At 46.3% G+C, this 18,771-nt stretch overlaps 1 protein-coding gene across 1 annotated transcript in view; it reads right to left on the reverse strand.

Annotated features, from left to right (window-relative positions):
• The window catches only part of PDGFRL (platelet derived growth factor receptor like), a 48,400-nt gene that overhangs the window by 11,880 nt on the left and 17,749 nt on the right, over positions 1 to 18,771 (reverse strand). Inside the window, exon 3 of the mRNA XM_007459903.1 lies at positions 115 to 266. Coding sequence (XP_007459965.1) covers positions 115 to 266 — 152 coding nt within the window. The remainder of the gene's footprint in view (positions 1 to 114; positions 267 to 18,771) is intronic.

Here is an 18,771-nt window from a genome sequence, read left to right on the forward strand (position 1 = left end):
CAAACAGTGAGCGCTCTGATTGTACTTATTTGATAATCAGCAGACAGTTGGAACCTTTAATATGGACCAAGTCCAGAGGTCTGAAGAGTTTCACTAACGCAGCCAAACTTTTACCTGTAAAAATGATGTAGGTGGAGCCCGTTTTGGCCTCGTCCCTCCTGCAGATGTAGCCGTTGCAGAGCTGCCCCCAGCAGCTGAATTCACCCGTGTCGGCCGCGGTGGAGTTGACCAGGGTCAGCTGGCCGTAGCGTTCGTGCTGCTTAACACTGTCAACAAGAGCAAAGCCGGGGCGCGGTGGGGCTGGGGCCTCGCGCCCATCTCTCCCTGCTCCATCATCCTCGCAGATAAAGCCCCAGCGGCTCCAGGCAGAGTGCCCTTTCTCAAAAGAGTGCATTTGGGGAAAAGTGTGTTGGTGGGGGGCGGTAGATGGGGGAGGCAGAGAGAAAGGCCTTTCCTAGAAGGAAGTCACGTTTTCTAAGGAGAAGACATTCTCTTCAACCTCAGGACTCGGGTTTCCTTAAGCAAAATCACTGGTGCATTGCAACGCAGCTGCACAAGTTCAGCCACACAGCCTTGGGCAGGCGTCTTGCTTTCAGCTTTTGTTTCTCATGAGTTTATTTAAATAGCAGTCAACAGGAATGAAAGCACATAGCACTATCCAGGATGCAAAACCTCTTTGATCAATAAGAATAAGGCTCTGAATACAAGCTTGGAATCTTTGAGGTGCTACATTATTAAAAATAAAAACTTCCCTTTCAGGAAAAAATGCATTGGTTGATGAGATGCGGAGGCCCTGTCATGCACCCACCTCTGGTCGAGTATTTAGAGGTTTCGGGCACTTCTCCTCTGGCCTCACACTATTATTTCTTCTTTTAATTTCTCATTTTTTAATCTCTTATATTTTTATCTTGTTGCATGTGAATATATTTGCAAACCCCTTCAGGTCCTTTTTGAAATGAGGAGAGATAAATATTTACTATCATTAAACACTAATATTAGCCGATTGTCATGGTAATTAATTATATTATGTTAGGAACCCAGATGTGTCATCCTCGGGATGGACACCCTCCCCCACCGTGGCCTTGGCATGTGAGGATGCCAGAATAAATGGTTTCAACCTGAGGACGCATCTCAAATCCCCTCTGGGATCCACATACTTTTCTGATGTAGGCAAGATTCTCCTGTGATAGGTTGCAGTAACATCAGCCCGGTCACCACTTTAAATTTAGCACACAGCAGAATGTCTCGCTGGTTGGTCTTCAACACGGCCTGTTCTGGTCTCTGCTGAATAGCTGCTTTGCCCACCCGTTCTGCCAGGAGATGCTCTGTACTCCCACTCCCTCAACTGCCTCCTTTCAACTGACCGGAAATCTCTCCTCCTTCAGGAAGCTTCTAATTAGAACCAACTCAGAAATCTTCCTGCTTTCTCCCAGTGATGTAATTGGCTCTGGTCCTCTCACCCCTCCGATACCTCTGGCTTCCTGTTATTACAATGGATGGTGAAAACTTTGGGGGCACGAATAGTGCCCTATTTGTTTTATATTCCCTAAGCAACAAATCTGTGCACAGTATAAAGTTTCTCTAGAAACAAGGGGACTGAAATGAAATTGAACATCAGTGTTGGAACTGGAAAGAACCTTAAAAAGCAGGAATCCAGGAAAAAAAAAAAAAAAAAAAGCAGGAATCCAGTTCCCAATTTTGCATATGAGGAAACTGAGTGTCAGAGAGAAGGGACTCCCTTGAGACCCACAGCTGGAGAACAGCTGAACAAAACTGTCTTCCTTAACTCAATTAAGTATGTACCCAATACACATTCATTAGATGATAAAATGCATACAAGGTACTTCACGCCATGCCTGGTTCACTGTATTTTCCTAATTATATCTTAATTACATATAACTGCGGTTTAGTAGTAGTTATTGTGAATACTACTACAACAGTGAAAAATATGCACACCCAACATTGGGGATGGCTAGCACTGCAAATAAAAACCAGTAGCCCAGGACTTCCCTGGTGGCGCAGTGGTTAATCCGCCTGCCAGTGCAGGTGACATGGGTTCGAGCCCTAGTTCGGGCAGATCTCACATGCCGGGGAGCAACTAAGCCCGTGCGCCACAACTACTGAACCTGCACTCTAGAACCCACGAGCCACAACTACTGAAGCCCGCGCGCCTAGAGCCCGTGCTCCACAACAAGAGAAGCCACTGCAACGAGAAGCCCGCACACTTCAACGAAGAGTAGCCCCTGCTTGCCGCAACTAGAGAAAGCCTGCGCACAGCAACGAAGACCCAACGCAGCCAGAAATAAATAAATTTATTTAAAAAAAAAACAAAACAAACCAGTAGCCCTCAAGGATATTACAATCCAGCTGGGGAGCTAAAACTAATATACATGAAAAGATCAGAGTGTAACTAAAGTGCTGCTCACAGCAAGAGCAGTAGGAATTGTGAGAAGGGATTCATCACTGCGGGTGGAAGAGGTTGAAGGCAGCTGGACTTTGCAAGGTGGAGGTGGAGGGACAGCAGGGGCCGAGAGACAGCGAGCTTGCTGGCTCCGGAGAACACAGCCCCAGGGGGCTGGGAGGGACCTGCTCTGCTCATTTCACTGCCGTGTCCCCAGTGCATGGTGGGTAGAAGGCACTCAGTGCTGATTTGGGGATTTAATCCATTAATTACAGAAGGAGATGGAGGGAGGGGCTTGGAGTCACAGGGCATGTGGTTGAGAACAGCGAGAGGGGTACACATTTCACTCACCAGGCAGCAGGGACCACCCTCGGCCTGGGAGGTGGGAAGCGCTGGGCCCACCTTAGCCAGGGTACGAGTGGGGAGAACAGGCATGGGAGAGGCAGGGGAAGGAGGGAGAGGGAGAGGCCGTTACTGGAGTGAAGAGCAAGCACCGGGCCAGGCTGGGTGCTGGCGGTGGAATGGAAGTGAATACAAGGCTGCTTTCTTGGGGAAGAGTTACGACAGACTGGGTATAAGAGGTGGGAAGAAAGACACATGAAGAGTGACCACTCGATCTGTATTTCCATGTGATGTAAAGAATGAGGTTTTAACTGACTAAGATGGAATAGCTGAGAAGAGAAAGGAGATGGGTGTGACCAAATAATAGATTCACTACCGGAGATTTTGAATTTGTGTTAAAATGTGGGTCAGGTAAGTGTGGATGTCGTGTGGTGTCATTGGAAATACAGGCCGGGCACAGAGGAGGTAAAACAGCTCTAGATTTGTATTTGGGAGAATTGTCTACAATTCCAATGGGTACGGGCAGGAGCTAAGGAATGAATGAACTCAACAAGGAAAAGTGTGGAGAAGAAAGAGAAGGCTGAGGACAAAATCTAGAGCCAAATCAGGGGGCGAGTAGGAAAAGTAGAGGTGGATGGAGGGGAAAAGTATAATCAGCAATGAAAGAAGAATCAGGAAAGGGGATCATCAAGGAGAAAGATTCAAGGGCTTCCCTGGTGGCGCAGTGGTTGAGAGTCCGCCTGCCGATGCAGGGGACACAGGTTCATGCCCCGGTCCGGGAAGATCCCACATGCCGCGGAGCGGTTGGGCCCGTGAGCCATGGCCGCTGAGCTGGTGCATCCGGAGCCTGTGCTCCGCAACGGGAGAGGCCACAGCAGTGAGAGGCCCGCGTATCGCAAAAAAAGAAAAAAAAAAAAAAAAAAAGATTCAAGAAATTGATGGTTAATGCCTTTCAGAGAGATTCATGACCACATACACACACACTTCATCTGGCAGAATGAAAGTCTCTGGCAACCAAAATAGTAATTTCAGTTGTGAGGATGGAGCTTGATTTCAGCAGATAAAAGATGAAAAGGTGGACAGACAATGGAGGTGAAAGTCTTCCCAGGTGGAACATAACATCCGGCCACATTCCCTATAGAGCTCAGACCCCAGGGCACAAAATCAGTAAGTGATCAATAAGTGTATTGAGCACCCTCTGTGGGCCCAGCATGTACTAGCACAGGAGTGATAGAAATTTTAAGATGCCATTCCTACCAGGAAAGAAACTGCACACATAAAAATGTAGCACTTGGGGCTAACCCTACCACCATGATGTATCTTTAGCAGGATTGGGGGTGGAAGGAAGGAAATGCACTGGAAACCATTTCTGGATTTTTCCACCCCCTCTTCTCTATAAACAATGTAAAACAGGAAACAAATTATTTAGCAGGATTACAGTTTAAATGCCTGGATTTAAAATGTCCATTTCTACTAATGGGCTCACATAATCCAAGCAGCAGGCTACCCAAGGGGTTGGGATGGGACCTCAGGCGTCTGGGGGTAGAGTCTCCACCAGGAGGTGAAGACGAGGATTCACTGAGCCCTGCAGAGCCCGGTCCCAAGAAGCTTCAACCGTAGACCCTCCCTCCTCCTGTAACTGCTTCACAGATCCCTGGGGATGGAAGTGCAAGATGTGAAGTTTGAGTGGAGCTTTTAAAAAAAAAGGTGCTGCAACAAAAACCGACCGACAGACATAGAGGACAGACTTGTGGTTGCCAAGGCGGGGTGGGTAGGGGAGGGAAGGATTGGGAGTTTGGGATTAGCAGAGGCAAACTATTAGACATAGAATGGGTAAACAACAAGGTCCTACTGTATAGCACAGGGAACTATATTCAATATCCTGGAATAAGCCATAATGGAAAAAAATATGAAAAAGAATATATATATATATGTACAACTGAGTCACCTTGCTATACAGAAGCAATTAACACAACATGTAAATCAACTATACTTCAATAAATTTTCAAAAAACTAGAGAATCACTCTGAAAAAAAATAAAAATAATAAAAAGAGGTGCTGCAACAAATTGCCCTCCCAAAAAAAGTAAAGCAGAATTTACATTAATTGGAGGCAGCTCTGAACACCCCAGCACATCAGCTCACCCCAGACATTTTAATTCCAAACCAGCACTTCCAGACCTGACCCACAGTGAACTCTGATGGACAAGTCCAGGTTTCAAAGAGTATTTGTCCAAAATTTAGAATTGTGTGTATGTGTGTCTTCCAATGGGCTACCCTGGCCTTTACATACACAGCGTCCGTCCCCATCGGTGGAGGCTGGAAACTTCGTGTATGTAGCCCAGCCTACTCTTTTCTGGAGGGGACCATGTCATGGGATGGTACAGAGGAGGGGACTGATGGCTCCCAAAGTCAGGGGGAAGTGACCAGGTGGCAATGGTGGGGTCATCCACGCTCCTGTCCTTCCCCCAGACTCTATACAGACAAGCGTGGGAGGTGAGCCCTGGGTTCCAAGATAATCAGTTCATTGGTTCCATAAATAGTCAGTTAGTGCAAATGAAATGGGAGTAGCTGGAGGAGAGAGGCAGGGACACAATGATGTCTGAAGAGTTCCCTGCTCTCAAGTTCCTTCATGCAAAGTGCCCTGGGCATTCCAAGGAGGGTGACCAGGACAAGCTTCAAGACAGAGAGTTTCAACATGCACCAAACAGAGGGTGTGTGTTCCCGGGGAAGGAGATCCCTGAAAGGAGACCAAGGCAGGTTCAATTCATAACAAAGAGAGTTGGGCTGGAAGGCAGGTGGCCAGAGGACTGGGGTGATAGGCAGCAGCCACTTGAGGTATAAGATCATGGACTTTGGAGCCACACTGATAGGATTCAAATCCCAGCTCCACCATGACCTTCAGACTCCTTATCTAGAGCTCACGCCTTCCACTCCGGCTACACCTACAGACTCCTAGTAACAACAACAATAATACCTAACACTTATGGAGGGCATTAGGCTAAGCTCTTCAAGTTCCCTCAAGACTTAGATCAGAGCCTGGCACAGAGTAAGAGCTCAATATATTTTAGACATTGTTACTGTGACGGGCCTCACAACCACATCAGGACGGAGGTACTATTTTCCCCCTCTTATGATGAAGACACTGAAACTTACAAAGTACTTTATCCAAAGTTTCCCAAATCTAAGTGGTAGAGTTTCTACTCTAGTGTCATATAGACTCGGGTTACGAATGTTCGTAAATGAAAAGGACATGGATTTCCATCCTACCAAAATGAAATGAACGGAAGGAATTTTGACTGAGAAATGGTGCCTCTATCTAGCTTGTAAATCTTGTTAAATATTGTCACACACACACACACACACCCCCCAAAAAAACTCCTCAAACCTGGAAGATCTGATTAAATTAGCTCAGTATTATTCATGATACCCCCTTTTCTATTTAAATGGACAATTAGCCATTCAGCAAGTGGTTGAAGGAAACAAGGGCAGCAAAACAACCAGTTATTACCATTATAACTGACAGCACCCAAGGTACATGTTATTCTTTCTCAATCCCATGGGATGGTGATGATGAAACTACGACTCATAATTAAAATCTAAGTAGTGCTTAACACGTGGTAAGTACTGTTTCAAGCCCTTTGCACATTTGGACTGATTTCATCCTCAGAACAGCCCTGAGAGTTAGGTGCTATTATTATACCCATTGTCGTAGGTGAGCAAACTGAGGTTAGGTAACTTTCCCAAGTCAGTGTTGGAGTCCCAGGAGGAGTAGTTGAAGGTCAATTTACATAACTTTCCTAGGGCCACCCAACTATATGATCCCAGATATTCTGCCTTGGGAGACTCTGTGATGACTTCATTGCATAAAACAGGAAGGTAAGGAGGAAGGTGAAAAGATGGAATCAAACCTAGAGACTGTCATACAGAGTGACGTAAGTCAGAAAGAGAAAAACAAATACCATATGCTAACACATATATATGGAATCTAAAAAAAGAAAGGAAAAAAAATGGTCAGAAGAACCTAGGGGCAAGATGGGAATAAAGATGCAGACCTACTAGAGAATGGACTTGAGGATACGGGGAGGGGGAAGGGTAAGCTGAAACAAAGGGAGATCAGCTCGGTGCTTTGTGACCACCTAGAGGGGTGGGATATGGAGGGTGGGAGGGAGGGAGATGCAAGAGGGAAGAGATATGGGGACATATGTATATGTATAAGTGATTCACTTTGTTATAAAGCAGAAACTAACACACCATTGTAAAGAAATTATATTCCAATAAAGATGTTAAAAAAATAAAGATGGCTTCAAAAACAAAAAAAGATGTAATCAAATATCCTCCTTATTCAAATAACATTCATTTCAGAATCATAAATTATTTATTAGCTTCTACTACATGCAAGGAACGGTGCCAAGCATCAAGGGAGATAAAGATTAGTGAGTATTTGCTTGTCATGTTTCCAGTGTGTGTACAGGGCCTGTGTTTACTCTAAGGCTCCTTTTAAGAGTGTGTCAGAAAATAATTGCTCCACCATATGCTGGGAATGGAGCCACATCAACAGAGTACAAATCCTGGGTAAAATATATCAAAGCTCCACAGTTATGACCAAAAAAAAAAAAAGATGAAAAGAAATATGTATGCGGAACTAGTAGAGAGCCCAATATGTAAACTGAGGAACTTCAAAGTGAATATAGTTCCAATATCAGAAATTAAGCTGAAATACATCTATCTATCTATCTAGATATCTGTCTGTCTGCATATTTGAATACTGTCCAAGGACGTACTCAAAACCCTGGCAGTATAACTACAGTATTTCTATCCCAACAACAGCTTATGTGAATGTATAGGAAATGTGACTTGGGTCTTTTCTATCACAATGACTTATGCCAGATTCCTCTGTGCTATTTAAAAAGAAGTTATAGTAGGCATTTTTCAACTGGTTCACAGGAGCTCACATTCGTGATGTCCCTCCAGCCCTGCCAGCCTCTCTCTCATTCTCCAGCTCCTTTCCTGGACACCCACCCCACTCTGACCGCTGTACTGGAATGTTCCCTTTCTCTTCCCACCCCACCTCTTCCAGCCTGCTGGCGGCATCTCTCCTTTTTGCCTCTCTTGCCAACCCATCTGACTTCTTTACAAAGGAAAAGTTCCTCTTCCTCCTTCAGAGATTTCCAGATCTTAAGAAAACAAGGCATGGATATCCCTTTGACACCACAAGCCCACACCAGGCCTGATACACCAGAGGTTAACCAAACAGAAAACACTGTCAGGCCGCCTAGAATAATGTGCACAGCCACATGCTATAAAGGCAACACAGTATAAAACTCACCTCCAGATTTTTAAAGTACCAATGAGCCATCCCTGATTATACATTTGCAGAGCATCCATTCTGCAGTTTTTTTGTTTTGTTTTGTTTTTTGCGGTATGCGGGCCTCTCACCGTTGTGGCCTCTACCGTCGCAGAGCACGGGCTCCGGACGCGTAGGCTCAGCGGCTATGGCTCACGGGCCCAGCCGCTCCGCGGCATGTGGGATCTTCCCGGACCGGGGCACGAACCCGTGTCCCCTGCATCGGCAGGCGGACTCTCAAACACTGCGCCACCAGGGAAGCCCCATTCTGCAGTTTTTTAAGCAGTTTAACTTGCTTTGCTTTTCTTACAGTTTTTCTCCTCTTATGACAAAGTAATATGTGCTAGTTTAATTTAGAAAGTTAGAAGCCCCATGGATCAGTTAAAAAAAAAGGAAGGTCACTGAAAATCTCAAGACACACTGTCAACACTGTAAGTGGGGAATCTTCCAGTTTTATCTAGATCTTGATGTCAACATCGACTCTATGTCTCTCTTCCATTCCTTACGTTCTATGAGCCTATAAATCGATCCTTCTAGAAGAATGTTTCAGATGTTCTACGAAACCATCAGATTATTTTCCTAAGAACCATTTTATTATCTCCTCCAGCTTTACAACACAAGCAGCTCCCAGTGTGCACAGAATCGAATGCCACCGACTTCGCCTGGAATCCAAGGCTCCTATGCTCTCCTAACACCTCCATCGTGGACCCTCCTCTCCATCCAGCCCAACTCCTCACCCCACCAGACACATCCGTTCGTTTCCATCCCAGCCCTCCAGCCATCTCTTTACCTCTGAAAGCCTCTCTTCTTTTCCCATCTGACCTAAACCTCATTATTCTTTCAAGTTCTATTCTTGGGAAGACCTTTTATGGTTGGTGGTATTTGTAAAATGGTGGTTAAGAGCATGCACTGAGTGAGATTTCCTTGGTTCGATCCTGCCTCCACTATTTACTGGCTCTGTGACCATGAACAAGTTATTTAACTTTACTTGTGCTCAATTTCCTCATCTGAGGCAGGGAGATTAATCGTCCTTACCTTCTAGGGTTGTTATGAGAATTTAGTTAGTTAATAAATGTACAAGATCCTGGAAAGATGCTGGCACAGAATAAGTGCTCAAAAAGTTTAGGTGCTATTGGGGTTGCCCCAGTACACACTGATCTAAGCTTCTTCTCACACTCTGCACTTGATCCCTTTATCACTATGTGTGTGTGTGTGTACACACACACACACATACTGCTTAGTATGTAACCTTTTCAACTTCCTATTATACTTCTCTAGTGAAATGATCCTTCTTAAGCAGGAATCAGGAACACGTCTCACGCTTGTCTGTGTCACTCACAGCCTTCTACATGGCATGATGTGATGCAGACAGCAGTTACAGGTGACCATGTGCAGAACAGAATTCACATGGGTTGAATTCTTGTCCAAGGGTCCTAACTCCTTGGCCCCCATATCATCTAACTCACGTTAGATTAAGTACAAGTTCCAGGGTCATTTTGGAACCAGAAGGGACCTTACAGGTCATCTGGCTGAATCCCTCATTTCACAGAGATCCAGTGACTCACCCAAGGTCACAGAGCCAGTAGTCAGAGCTGGGAATGGAATCCTTGGGAAGTCCTGGAAAAGAATCTGCCATGCTTCCCACTCTGCATTGGAAAGGAAGCATGTGTCTATTATTTCAAATACCTAACCAAATCCTGACCAAATGAGTGATGCAGAGGAAGTGTGCGGTGATGGCAAAAGATAACTTAGCAGATGTGCGTGCTCCATGTAGAGAAACTCATAGAAATAACAAGTAAAGCATTGTTGCCACTTAATTTTGGTGAGGTCAAATTTTAAACCTGGCCACCATATAATTCTGTGTATAGGGGTTATTTATGTTAACAACGTCCGTTATTACCTTTCTGGTCATTCTAATTTCAATGTGTGGAATAAGCCCATCAGCACTTCTCTGGCAGGAGGTCACATGAAAAAAGATCTTCCCATTCTGCTGAGCTGAATGCTCGTGGGCACGCCTTCAGGGAAGAATAGGCCCAGGAAGAGGAGTGACAGGAGACAATGGAGCAAGCCTCCACCACCCTTGTTAGGAAAACAAGCTGTGGGTTACGAATGGGCTGGCATTTGGCCACAATGGGCGTATTGTGGCCAAGTTATAATAGTGAATGAAGAGGCTGTGGGCTGACCTCATTCGCACCTGGCACAGTGGATTCACAGCCCAGAGAGTGATGCGCCAAATCTCCCACCTTGTCAATGTATTCAAGGCGCCCACTCATCCTGAGGCCACTCGGATGGCATATCTTCTGAGCAAACATCAGAAACATAACAAATAGACAGCTTTCTTGGTGTAGAGACTAGAGGGGCCTTGGGAATTAAGTTCAAGTCTAATTTACTTTCACTAGAAGCTGTGCAAACTTGAGAAAGACCCTAGCCTCTGGTGGGCGGGGGGGCGTCTAACCTAGTCCCTTATAAAATGTAGGGTCCAGGGCTTCGCTGGTGGCGCAGTGGTTGAGAGTCTGCCTGCCGATGCAGGGGACACAGGTTCGTGCCCCGGTCCGGGAGGATCCCACATGCTGCGGAGCAGCTGGGCCCGTGAGCCATGGCCGCTGAGCCTGCGTGTCCGGAGCCTGTGCTCTGCAATGGGAGAGGCCACAACAGTGAGGCCCACAAAACAAAAAAAAAAAAAAAAATGTAGGGTCCAGGCCAGATCAGTGGTCCCCAAGCTGGCTGCGTGGCACTGTCCCTTGTGGAGGTCTATGCTCTTCCCCTTGGCTCTTCTTTCTGCATCTCCTCATCTTATCTTCAAGGCCTGGTCTCCTACAGTTAGGTAACCAATCACTGAGTGAATCAACCTGCCTGTCCAGCCTGTGCTGACAGCTGCCTTCTCTCCTCCCATGGGCCCCACACACTCACACTTGACCACAGGCTGTAACTGTATCTGGGATGTATGTCATTTATTCCACGAGTTCATAAGCTACTTGTGGTCAGGGCCACTTCTGGTTTTCTTCTCACATATACCTTCCTGACTTAGTGGACTGTCTTTATGTATAGTCTATAACTCCGCCTATTAATCTCAAGCTGTGACACACCCTGCTGTCACCCCTTCTGCTTTTATACGGACACTTCCTGTCCTCAACCTCTTCCTCCACGACGCCCACCAGCCGATGCCACATCACAAGCCATTCTGTGAGCCCCCTCTGTAAACTAAGTGCATGAGAGCATGTTCTCTCTTATATCAACTTTGGTTGGTACCCAGGGTGCATCACCCCTGCCTTGTCCTAGTGACTAAGTCAAGTTCGTAAAGAAGAACAGGGTTGTTACAGGGAAGGGTGAGCTTGCACTGTGTGAACTCCCCTCCATGGCAGGTGGGCCACCGGATGGAAGCTGAGAGCTAAGAGGTGGGTGGGGTTAGGAGCCGGGCTTCAGCAGTAAAGTAGCACGTGCTCTGAAAGGCAGAGTTCAGGGCAAAATTAGGATCCAGTACAAAAGGCAGTGTGAACAGAGGATCTGATCACTAAAGCACCAAACAAGAGGAGATAGCAGGATCCTGAGGCCCCAGGGCAGAGGGAACAGGTCGGGAACGTGGGGTGGGATGTACCGAGCAGATTCCCAAGGGCAGCAACTTCACGCCTGCCTCTGTGGGTGGATGTCTCTGCTAAGGCAGCCAAGCCCAGAGACTAGAGGCCAAGCTCTGACATCTTAGTTTTGCTGTTTTTTTTTTCCTTATAAAGTACCATTCTCTACAGCTGTATACCAGGGGACATAAAAGTTCCCATATTATATCCTTTATTCCTCTTTGCTTTCTTCCTCCTCTAACATACCTCACAAAATGGTTTTATTTACATTTTGCCTATTTAGATACTGGCAGAAAATTATCATGCTACGGCAACTTCCATCTTCACTTTTGCGCATTAAATCCTAAACCTCACTCACATCTATACACATTTTTTAAGGCAGGGTTTCACTCGTAAAATACATGCAATCACTTCATGGTATACTGTAAACAATGTTGCATTTTGCAACAGTCTCCAAAATTACCAACACATATAATTTGTGGTATTCCTGTAGTGTCTTCAGTTTGATGCATTAACTTGACTTTACGATCATCAGCGTACTGTATTTTAAGGCAGTGCAGCACATCGGGGATAATCAAATCTGGACTTAACCAGAATGCTCAAGAAATTGAATATTTTGGTGTCTCTTAAAATAAGATCAGAAAACATTCCCCCCCCCCAAACTGAATAATGCACTTCAACCCATTTCCCCACCTTGATGACTTGTAGACTGAGGACAGCTGGAGTATCACAGGACCACACGTCTGGATATGATTATGCACTCCATGGCATCATGGACGTCTAGAGTTTGTATGAGATTGACATATATGTCTGAAACAATTTTTAAAAACAAACTTCCTGAAAACCTGGCTGTTTTCTTGTGACTCACCTCCTTTGGGTACGATCTTGTGAATAAAAATAACTCGCCTTTATAGAGATGGCTTAGTGCGTGTGCCAATGCTTTACTTGCATGACCTCATTCTATCCTGACAACTACGAGGCTGGTTCTATTATTGCTCCCCTTCCCACCACTCATGTCTGAATGGAACAGGCCGTGTTTTTCCGCAACCTGAACACTGTCGGAACATCTAGTACGCCTGGAGACGTCTTGCATCCTGCCACGCCCACCAATCCATCTCTGGGGAGACGTTGCTGTGCCTGGCGCTGGTGCCACTGAGTCTGGGAAGAGAGGGCTCTACCTTCAGGGCAGGATAAGTCATTTATTTTGAACCCGACTGTTTTCTGGGGGTAGACATCCATCTGAAAGTAATTATCAGGGTAGACTTTCAATCTCCCACAGCAAACTGGACCCAAAGGGCACCTCCAGGTAAGTAGGAAAGCAAAGGGAGGGTGCCAAGATTTTCATGGAACCTCATCATCTTTGTCTGTCCTGCTCAGAAAATGAAGTGAAACGAGCTTTGAAGGAAAGTGAGTTTGAATTAAAAAGACACCTGCACAATATGAATGTACACACTGCCACTGAACTGTACACTTAAAAATGGTTAAAATGGTAGAGTCTGTGTTTACCAAACATAAACATCAAATTATGTTTGGCAAACGTTGAATAATAAAATTAAATAAGTTGAAGGAAAAAACCAAACTAAAATAAAATGAATTGAAGGAAAAAAATAAAGACCTCTTCCTTAGTACACCACCAGAGTACGAAGGACGATATTTACCAAAGTCTGTGCAGATTCTTTCTTGACAGTGGGATTTTTCTGTTTACAAACACTTCCTAACATCGTTCTCTTTTTCTTTAGAAATGCCCCCAGACCACCCCTCCCGGAGGCAGGATTAGACTGGCCCGGAGCCCACTGTCTGCTTCCTCGGCCCACCCTCCCTTTGTGTTGTCCGTGGGTGGATAAACCATTGCCAACTGCGGCCAAACGAACACCCAGATGCCCTCCCTTCTCTCTAGAAGCTATTTATTGTTTTCAGAGGAGCCAGCCATCAAAGAGATCTCCTGTACTCCGTCCACTCCTCCGAACTTCCAGTTCTTGATTGAAAAATGCTAACATCCGACCAGACACCACAGAAACATCCTGAAAGACGATGCCTGGACCTGATTTTCCAGAGAGCAGCCCGGGCTTTCTTTATGAGCACGTCAGCCAGCTTGTCTTCACTGCTGGGACATGGCTAACTGTCTAGCTCAAATCTCCAGTGCCCCCGTTCTTACCCAGCACTGATTTATACTTCAGCCATCATCCAGGCCCCTAAGTTACTTCCTCTTTTCTTCCTTGGCTCAATATTGCGCCAAGAATTCCCCTGCTCTAAACTCTGCGAGTGTGTTTTGCTGAGACTGAAGAAGCAAAATGTTTCCAGAGAAGCTGGAAATGGATGGTGTTGGTCGCTCAACCAGAGGTTGGATCATATAGTCCAGAACATTCTTCTATGAATGCTTCTTATGCTATCAACAAAATGAAAGCAAAAATGAAAAAATACATATATGTGGTGAAAAAATGTTAGGTCCAAGGATATGTCTGTAGACCCCAGTTTGTGGAAAACAGGTAGGTACAGGGTGTTTGGAGGGAGATTGGGTCCACCTGAAGCTGGGAAGTGATGCTGTCTTTTCCTAAAGACAGTGAGGACAGAGTAGCAGCCCTCACACTGTGCAGTACAGCCCTCTGTACTTTCTAAGTGTGTCATTTATAAAGGCTTTAAGTCAACGGCTCACAAGTGCCCTTAGATTTCGCTCTGAATTCCTCAGTGTGGCTGACAAGGCCCTCCCTGGACAGACTCCTTCCAGCATCCACTCTCCTTGCTCACCTCCTTTCTCCTTCCCTGCCCAGGGCTACCCTGTTTCCCCACTGCACACCCTCAGGGCTCCAGGGGCTGTACTCTTTCTCAGCTAGAGGAAGCTACTTGTGCTGGTCCCTCCTTCTGCAACTTTCTGATATTCCTTTCCCAGCCCCTTCGTTACCTGGTTAACTCTCAGCTCTCACATATCAGCTTGAGTGTTTTCCTCCTGGATCCTGTACTTCTGCTAGCAAGGCACTCACACAGCTGCATATTAAAACTGCTTATTCAACAGTCTGTCTTCTCATAGAAGTAAAAGCTCTGTGGGTATAGCGGTTGTATCTAGCTTGCTCACTATCATGTCTCCAGCTTCTACCTAGCACAGGACCTTGAACATCATAGATGCAAAAAAAAAAAAAAAATTGTTGGAAGAGAGGAACAGAATTAATTAAGGGAGGACAGAGGTGGGAGGATGAATGAAAAGCAGGAGAACAGGAAGGGGTGAGGCAAAAGAGTCAGAAAACAGAGCACAATGGTAACAACTATTGCCCCCCCAAAACTTTGCTGTTTCTGATCTCAAAAGAGAGTGGAGGGCTTCCCTGGTGGCGCAGTGGTTGAGAGTCTGCCTGCTGCTGCAGGGGACACGGGTTCGTGCCCCGGTCTGGGAAGATCCCACATGCCGCGGAGCGGCTGGGCCCGTGAGCCATGGCCGCTGAGCCTGCGCGTCCAGAGCCTGTGCTCCGCAACGGGAGAGGCCGCAACAGTGAGAGGCCCGCGTACAGCAAAAAAAAAAAAAAAAAAAAAAGAGTGGAGATCTATGTGATTGGGATGGACTGAGTCAGGAATTAAAATCTGAATCAGTTTCAGCACCTGGAAATACGGAATCTTCAGCATGTTCCTCAAACTCAGATGGAGTTAGAGCTGTCAATGCATTTATCCCGGTGTGGGTATATAATTACTAAATGCCCACCCGTCTTTTTGTTTGTTGGAAAATTGAATTCTTTATTGTTTAAGATATAACTTGAAACTGTGACTGCTGAGTTGCCTAAAAGGATGAAAGAACTTGTGTGAAAGCACAAAGTGTGCAATTATTTTAACCAATCTGTCTATGTTTGAGACGTTTCTTTTACTGGTAAAAGGAAGACAATTATAGCACAGCTCAAAGCTGCCATCTAGTGGACCCTCCAGTGACCTGGAATCATTGCAGAATAGGAGACGCAGAGGAACACACATCCATCCTCTGGGGAGATCAAAGTCCACCTTTTAGGATGAGGCGTGATTTGTGGTTCTCTGACAGAGTTCTCCTTTCTAAATAGCCCAGTGTAATGTTTTAACATTCTGATATCCAAAAAGTTATCCTAAATCAATGTGAAATTTCAATCACTTTCAATTCAAAGCTATCCCAGCAAGAAATCAATGCACCACTCTGAAAAAGTGTATCCTGTTCATTTCTGTTTTGAATCTTAACTTTGTAAATCATGTTAGTCTAGTATCCAAAGAGCTAAAAAAGGAAGGAAGGGAGGGAGGGAGGGAGGGAGGGAGGGAGGAAGAAAAAGAAAGGTAGACAACAAATGTATCTTCTCTGAAGCTACTACATTAAACCAAGAGTGTCCTTCGGTCTAAGTGCCTACCACCACCAGATGCGCCTTGGCGCACTTGAGCAGGGCAGCAGTTCAATGTCAGGAACCGAGAGGCCAGGGTTTAGACTCACACTGCCACCCACCACTTCGTTGCTCTGGACCAGCCGTCTATCATCTTTGTCCGTTTCCTCATTTGATACAAAGAGAGGCTTAAGCATGATAACCGCTAAGGTCCCTTTGGGCTCTAAAGTTCAGAGCTTGTTCCCAGAGTCACAGGTCTCGTGATCACAGGGGCCTGACTTGACACCCCCTGTAGGCTCAGCGTCCGCACACCATTCTCTCACTGAAATACTTGAGGAGGAGTTACAGGGTGCCCGGTCCTGAACTGGCTGCTAGGGAAGCACCAGCAAATAAACAGACACGGCCTTTGCCAAGTTTACAGCCTCGCAAGGGACACAAACATGAATCAAATGGTCAAGGAAATGGTAATTGCACCACTGGTGATAAGGGCTCCAGTGAGGATGTGTAACTGGGGCCTAGTGGCAGGGGCTGAGAGCAAGGAAGGCTCCCTGAGGAAGTGACAGGCCTGGATCTGAAGGCTGGTGAGCAGCTAATCCACTGTGTGCATTACAGGCAGAAGGACCCAAATGGGCCAAGGCCCCAGGGAGGAAGGAGTTTGCACAACTGGGGATCAGAAAAAGTCCATGGAGCCTGGAGTGTGGACAACAAGAGAGTGAAGTGAAAGGGGAGGGAAGCAGAGGAAAAAGCAGGGGCCAGATTATGCACGGGTTTATGGGCCGTGTTAGGAGTTTCATCTTTATTCTAAGAGCAACAGAATCGCTCTCCTGAAGGGCTTGAAGTAGGAAAGCAACGTGGCCGGATGTGATTCTGTGAAAGATCCAACTGCTGTGTGTAAGACTGAGGTCAAGTTCAAGACTGGGTACACAAAGGCAAGTTGTGTGACTCTTGCTGTAAGTGAGAGACTTGGGGGTGATACTGCTGTGGTGGGAAGAAGTGGGGAGATTCCAGAAGTAATGAAACAGTAGCACCATTAGGGCACGGAAATTGGTTGGATGTGGAAGTAAAAGGGAAGAGTCCAAGGTGATTCCTAGGCCTCTGGTCAAGGGCAGCCAGATGGAATTCATGCTGTTCACTGAACTAAAGGACACAGGAAGATGACCAGGTGTGGAGAAAGACCAGGAGCTCAGTTATAGGTGGTTACGTTTCAAGAAAGGCTCAGGAAACATCCAGGCAGGTGAGCAGGCAGTTGGAGACCCAGAGCTCGGAAGAAAACATGTAATCTAATCTATGATAAATGGGGGGATCTGGCAGCACGTGGTAAGAAGAGGCACAGCACAAACTTCGAATGCCTGGAAGGACAGAGGATGCAGAGATGGTGAAGGGAACCCCAAGAAGGGGCCCGTGACGTGAAAGAAAAGGGGCAGAATATGACGCTGAGGAAGCCAAGAGGAGGGCGTTCTCTTCTGCTGGATGGACATGGTGGGCCAGCCACATGGGGGTTGAAAGGAGAACTCTGGATTGAGCGACATTGACCTTGGTGATAAAATGCACGTGGAGTCCTCCACAGGAGTCAGGTGGAGTGGTTGAAGAGTGAACAGCAGAAGAAAGTGGAGAGAGCTGTGTAGAGAGAGGCCCCTCCAGGAGGTTTGGCTGCAAAGGTAAGAAGAGAGAGGTGGGTGGCCAGAGGGTACGTGAGGGCTTCTCCATCTGGAGACTTAGGGAAAGGAACTCTTCGAGAAGCAGGGTTGAAGACTCAGAACAAGGAGGCAATAACGGAGGTCTTCAGGCTCCTGGAAGGCTTATAAGGATGAGATCCAGGGCACAGATGCAGCTTTGGCCTTCGTCAAGAGGAGAGCCTTCCCCCACTATAAGTGTAAGCGCAGGGAAGGAGGAAATGTGATGAGGACATTAAGGCAATGCTAGGGCTCCAATTTCTCCGTGAATTGCGTGAGAACTGCACTAGCTGGAAGGGAGAGATGGAGAAGATGAGAGGTTTAGGAAGAGAGAAAACATGAGCTCATTAGAGAAACAGATCCAGCTTTGCCAGGTATTATGAGGTGACCACAAATGCACGGCGCCGGTCGGGCCAGCTGTGTGGTTTCCTCCAGCTGTGCTCAGGGTCCACGTGCCGACAAGGGAAGGGAGGTGAACAGGTTTGTCTGGGGTTGGAAGTTTCCAAGTGGGAGTGAAGGAAAAACAGAGGGCAAAATAACTTACTTAGGACGCACTCAAGAGTTTAGTAGACATGACAGGTTCTGGATTCTAAGATAAAGAGAGAAGCAAAGACAGAGGGGGCAGGGTGGATACAGAGGGAGAAGGTAGAGGGGGAAAACTGACTAATGACTCCTGAGGTCAACATGCAACAAACGCCCCGAGGTAACCGGTCTGGATCCCAGTGGCTTGGTGTCCTCAATATAAAATATATTCATGCTTTGTCGTTACCTACCCAGGACAGTGCACACATACAGGACACACATCGGCACTAAGTGTGACGATCTTAATGTTCCAGCATGACTGGAAACTGACCTCTGTCATGCTCACTAAGCCCCTGGGGAAGCCAAACAATATTACCTGATTTCTGGTATATGTCTGGCACTGTTCTAGGTGCTAGGAATCTGATGAACCCATCAGATGTGGTATTTATCCTCAGCGAGCTTACGCTTTCATGGGAGAGGAGGAACACAGGCCCAGGTTTCAAAGAATTGCTCAATTAAATGAAAGTGGGAAAGGGATGTGAAAACTTCCTTGGATCCTCTGTATCAGAAGCCATGTTGGCTGTGCACAATTCCCTGAT

The sequence above is a fragment of the Lipotes vexillifer genome, unplaced genomic scaffold (assembly GCF_000442215.2).
Source record: "Lipotes vexillifer unplaced genomic scaffold, Lipotes_vexillifer_v1.1 scaffold614, whole genome shotgun sequence".
NCBI classification, from domain to species: Eukaryota; Metazoa; Chordata; class Mammalia; order Artiodactyla; family Lipotidae; genus Lipotes; species Lipotes vexillifer.